At 36.2% G+C, this 5,015-nt stretch overlaps 1 protein-coding gene across 1 annotated transcript; it reads left to right on the top strand.

Annotated features, from left to right (window-relative positions):
• The first annotated feature begins 265 nt into the window (after positions 1-265).
• On the top strand, positions 266-4,677 carry LOC113772568 (increased DNA methylation 3-like). The gene is made up of 3 exons (XM_027317194.1): positions 266-571; positions 2,879-3,098; positions 4,161-4,677. The coding sequence occupies exons 2-3, from the start codon at positions 2,948-2,950 to the stop codon at positions 4,454-4,456; spliced, it is 447 nt and encodes a 148-aa protein (XP_027172995.1). The 5' UTR covers positions 266-571; positions 2,879-2,947; the 3' UTR covers positions 4,457-4,677.
• Positions 4,678-5,015: the final 338 nt, after the last annotated feature.

Genomic DNA, 5,015 nt, shown 5'->3' on the forward strand with positions numbered 1-5,015 from the left:
AAAGAGAGGGAGGAGAAAGAGGAAGGGACAGGAGGGCAGAGGAGGAGGAAAGATAGGAGAGGTGGAGGGAGGAGGTGGTGGTGATAATTTTTAAAAAAATATTACAAAAAATTTTAAAATTTTAAAATATTTCAAAATATATCTAATAAACATCTCAAAAAATATCTAGAAAAACATCTACACTAGAAACTAGAAAATTTTTCATATAGAATATTACAGTAAAATATTTTTAAAAAAAAGAGCTAATCCAAAGTTACAATCTTCTAAAATCACAATCATCGTACTTCTCCTAAAAAACCAAGAATAAAAAAAGACACAGCCTACCGCCTCTCAATGATCATCTTCAAATCATTATTGCCTCTGAGCTCCTAAAATTATCGTCAGAATCTTTCCAATGCCTTAATTAGGATTCCAAGTCCCATTAGAAACACAGAAAAGAAGAAAGAAGAAAGAAAAAACGAAAGGCAGAAAAGAGCAGAAGGAAACAAAGGAATCAGCAGGGAGTTGCTGTTGCCGCCGCCACCACCGGAACTTTCCATCACCACCTGCAAATCTTCACCGAGAGAGCACTGTAAGCTCTCCTTTTCCTTTAATTTCAGTTTTTCTTTAATCAGATTCTTGAAACTCTTAAAGCACATTTCTTTTGAATTTGTCCTTTAAAATTTTTCTGTTGATTATGCGCGATTTTGTGAATGTACATGCTTTGTGTGTTAATTGGACTGAAATCCCTTGTGTTTCTGAGAAATTTGGATAACTATAATCCTCATTGAAAATGAAATCTGTGGTTTTTTTCATGTCTATCACATATTTGACAAAATGCTCAAATGAACCCCAAATGAAAATTTAAACTAAAGGCATGAATCTCCTGAACCTGTGCACGTGGAGAGGATTTCCTATCAGTCCAACGCTGATTGTAGCCTGTGAGTGACGCCGGAAAACCAAGAGGACCGAGGGAATTGAAGCCTGAGCGATTTTTTTCCTTTTTCATTTCTGCTATTTTCTGCATTTTTGTGAGCGTTTAGGTGTGTATGGCGTGTTTGTACGTGGAACAGAGAGAATGGAAACTCCAGCTAGTCCAAGCCGGAGGTGATGGTTTCCATTTTCTGGCGAATTCCCGTTGAAGGGAAGCAACGCAGCAGCAGCCTGGACTAGTGTCGTGGAGAAGATGATCAATTCCCAGGAATTTACAGCTTCAGCCCCTCTATTTTCAGTTGTCTTGTAATTAATTCCCCAGATTATTAGGACTTTATAATTTGACCCTGGAACTTTATTTTTGTGTTTTCAATTAGGTCCTTAGCACTATTTTAGTAAGCTTTTAGATTAATTAGCTTTCTCATTTGCCAAGTCAAGTTGCAATTAATTTTATTTTCTCTTTTTAAACTTGATATAACCCGTAAGGGGCATAGGTGCGTTTAATTTTTGTAATTTAATTTTTACCTTTTCTTTGTTTTCTTCTATTTTTAGTTAATTACTTTATATTTTGTCGCGTATAATTGAGTGGGCCGTGAGCGCGTTGTTTCATGGCTTTTCCAATAGAAACCTTGGAATTAATCATTTCATTTTATTTCACTCTTTATGTGTTATGCATATTTATTTTAATTTGTTTAGGTGTTTTGTGTTAATCAAGTACATGTTATATGTTTAACAATAGATTAACTTATTTTTTCCTTAAAATTAAAAGTGTTTAATTAAACTCGCAAAGGTGCTTGAGGGTAAAATCTCGACCTTTCCACCTCACGAATGGAGCTCCTCGAACTCATTTCTCTGATTTTGAAAGACCTGGAGTTGTTTAGTTATAGGGTTTTAATTTGTGTTTTAAAAATAAAAATTACTCTTTTATAGGTGACTCAGTACATCTAAATTCAATACTGAGTGGCGACTCCAAATTGTTAAAAAACCATTTTTTCTGGACTCTAGTGGGCCCAAATCCGTTGCCTTTGCCAAGTCCCATTTTAGGCCCTTTTCTTTTTATTTTCCTTATTTTAATTTTGAAAAAACTCAAAAATCATTTTAAACAACTTCTTAAATTTTTATCATTTTGTTTTAGGAAATGAGGCTGACACCCTTCCCTTCCCTCCCTTCCCTCCCTTCCCTTCTGTTTCAGATATGTATGGGGGTACCACTAGTCTACTAGTACTAGTAATTAGGATTTAACCTTGGACTATGTGATAAGGAAGAGTATAGGAGGATATGATATGTCTACAAATTCCCCTCCTTTTTTTTTCATTTTCATCTTCCCCTCCTTCCCAGTTTCTAATCTTCTCCTCCGGTGCCTTGCTTTCTCCATGTGTCTTTCCATTTATTCTGTATTTTCTTTATTGCTTTTTTGATTTCGCAGCAATCATTTTTCTTATAATCTGTCCTTTAGCAGTGACAGAAGATTCTTTTCATGTGCTCTTAGTATTAGTTAATGAGTTCCTTATAGAAACTAGTACTACCACTGCCTTCCGCTTAAGCAAATTATTTTCCTGTTTTATTCTTCTTTTGATTCTATGTTGTTGCTTAACGCTTTTGATACCAAAATTAAGGTTCATGAATTAATGCGTCAAGGATTCACCTTGAGAAGTGCGAGGATATGTTTCCTTCAATCCTCTTAAATATGTGCAATTATCACTTTTTCCTTTTTTTTTGTGTTTTCTTCCCCTTTTCCTTGGGTATATTGCTGTCCAACTTTGCATCATTTGCTGCATTGGTTGATCATTGGAGTTCTTGGGTTGGGAAAATAGCTTGAAGATAGTTATATTTTGTATCTGCCCACACATTTAATGTCGTGGCTGTTTTCAATATTGTGATCTCTCCTATAACGGAATATAGTAATTTAAGTTAAAAACTTCCTATTCGTATCAAAACTCTAATGTGTTCGATTCACGACCTACAGGAAGTTGTTGTTCCCGTGGTGCAAGGAAAAATCAGGCATACTTGTGAAAGTGTGACATTGGAACAGTTTATGGAGTCTCCATTGTTGAAACCAATGGTTACTTTATCTGGAACTGCCGAAGAAGGTGCCGTTGGACCTCCTCTAGGTTTGGTTGACATAGGTATCTGTGAAAGTGCCTATCTTTTTCGTGTTGCCCTTCCTGGTGTTAGGGGTAGCGAGAGTAAGTTATCCAACTTCAGCTAGTCTCTTCCCTAAATTGTTTTGCTCAGGATTTGGATAGATACCGATAAAGCTCTAGCACACATTTAGCTCCACATACCAGCTGAAAAAATAGTGGATTGTTGTGGCTAGACTTAAAAGTTTCCCACATGACCACCAGAGAAGCTTGTATAGTAAGGGAAAAAAATGAAAGAAACTACTGTGACTAAGTAGACAGCCTTCAGAATGCATCCATACATTAATCATCTTCAATTTTTAAAGCTTTAGGTAGTAAATCATCAACAAACATATGCACTCAACGAAACATGTCCTGCTGCATGAGCCGTATTTCCATTCTGCTCTTGTTAGGGTCTCTGCTTAGCACTCCATGGGTATTAACTTGGCTTTGTGATTTGAGAACTCTGGCTGACCTGTGCATTTAAATCATTAAATAGAAAATCAACTTTTGTCTTTAGTTTCTATATATATCATTTTATCTATATGTACGCTCATCTCATAGCTTCAACTTCCTATTCTGTTCTTATCTTTTTCCTTGCATGCCTGCTCTGAAATTTCTAACTGCCATGGGATCCTGTATTTTTCATCATCAAATTCTAGTATCTTTGGACATCAAAACCTTTTATTATTGAATTTTAAGAGCTAAATTTGCTGGCATTGATTTCCATCTGCAGTGACTGTGAATTTAAAATGGGAAAAAGATTCTCCGTCTGGACGTTAAGCTAGTCATTGATGTCTCCTAATAATGACAGGAAATTCATTGGATTATCCCCTACATGGTTTTCAACTGCATTCTCTAAATGTCCTTCGTTACAAATGTTGTCAAAGAGCTGTGTAGCATGTGCAAATTTCTCTCCTCTATACCAATAGCTGATTGTTTTAATATGTAGATACATTCTTTATGGTAGTCTCTAGGATAAAAAGGCTCCTGGCTGCCTTTCTTGTGACTGATGAATAATTCCAAAATATTTTGCATGCATTTAACCTGTAAAGGGTCTGTTTCCAAGAGCAGGAGACTAAAATGCAAAAGTTACAAATCATTATTCAACATACAACATCAATGCAGGTAAGTTGAAATGCAACATACAACTCAATGGACGGGTTCACATAGAGGGAGTGATTACCGAGTCTCAATTCATGAAGAATTGTTCTAAGGTGTTTGAAATGAAAGTGCAGCAGCTTTGTCCTACTGGGCCTTTCAGTGTCTCTTTCAATTTGCCTGGACCTGTAGACCCAAGGTTATGCTCTTTTTCTTTCAAGGCAGGTGGTATTTTAGAGGTGGTTGTACTGAAGTTCAGAATACCACATCTATCAGCAGAAGGCTGGTTTGAAAAATGGTATGATTGCTGGTCCTTTCCTTGATGAGCGTTTCCAGACCTGATTAATTTCCGGAAGTTATTCCTTTTCGTTCGCAGAAGGAAAGACTAAATCTTTTTTGTTGCTTCATTGTTTTTTGTGCTAGTGAAAAACAAGTATTTGATATCAGTAGAGCGAAAATTGGCCATATGTTATCTTCCTTGTGACCTTATAACTGGTTACTATAACATGAATTCGCAGGCGGATCTGGTTATTGTAACGCTGAAGCATCTGTTCAGTTAGCCGATTCATTATATTAAATCTTGTTGGTGCAGCGTTTTGTTTAATTTAAACAGCCCATCATTTGATTTCACTTGGAATTGAGTACTGCTTAGAATTTAGACTTCTCAATATTGTTACTCAATAAGACCCACATTACATTTGTCTTTTTTTTTTTTTTTTTATTTGTCAAAACTCGTTAACATCTGCATTAGAAACCAATATAGTCTGTACATCTAGAGCCACTGCTCTCTTACATCCGCTTGAGCTGCCTGTAGCAGCCAAGCTGGAAAGTTTCCTTCCTATTCAATCTCACTCAAACACTTAACAGCAAACCTTGCTAAAC

This window comes from Coffea eugenioides, chromosome 5 (assembly GCF_003713205.1).
Source record: "Coffea eugenioides isolate CCC68of chromosome 5, Ceug_1.0, whole genome shotgun sequence".
Taxonomy (NCBI): domain Eukaryota; kingdom Viridiplantae; phylum Streptophyta; class Magnoliopsida; order Gentianales; family Rubiaceae; genus Coffea; species Coffea eugenioides.

What these genes read in the sequence shown, in the direction of transcription:
- LOC113772568 (XM_027317194.1), top strand. Translation starts at nt 2,948, where the DNA reads ATGGAGTCTCCATTGTTGAAACCAATGGTTACTTTATCTGGAACTGCC. An exon ending in TGGTGTTAGGGGTAGCGAGA is followed by an intron (nt 3,099 to 4,160) that starts GTAAGTTATCCA and finishes ACATCAATGCAG; the next exon opens with GTAAGTTGAAATGCAACATA.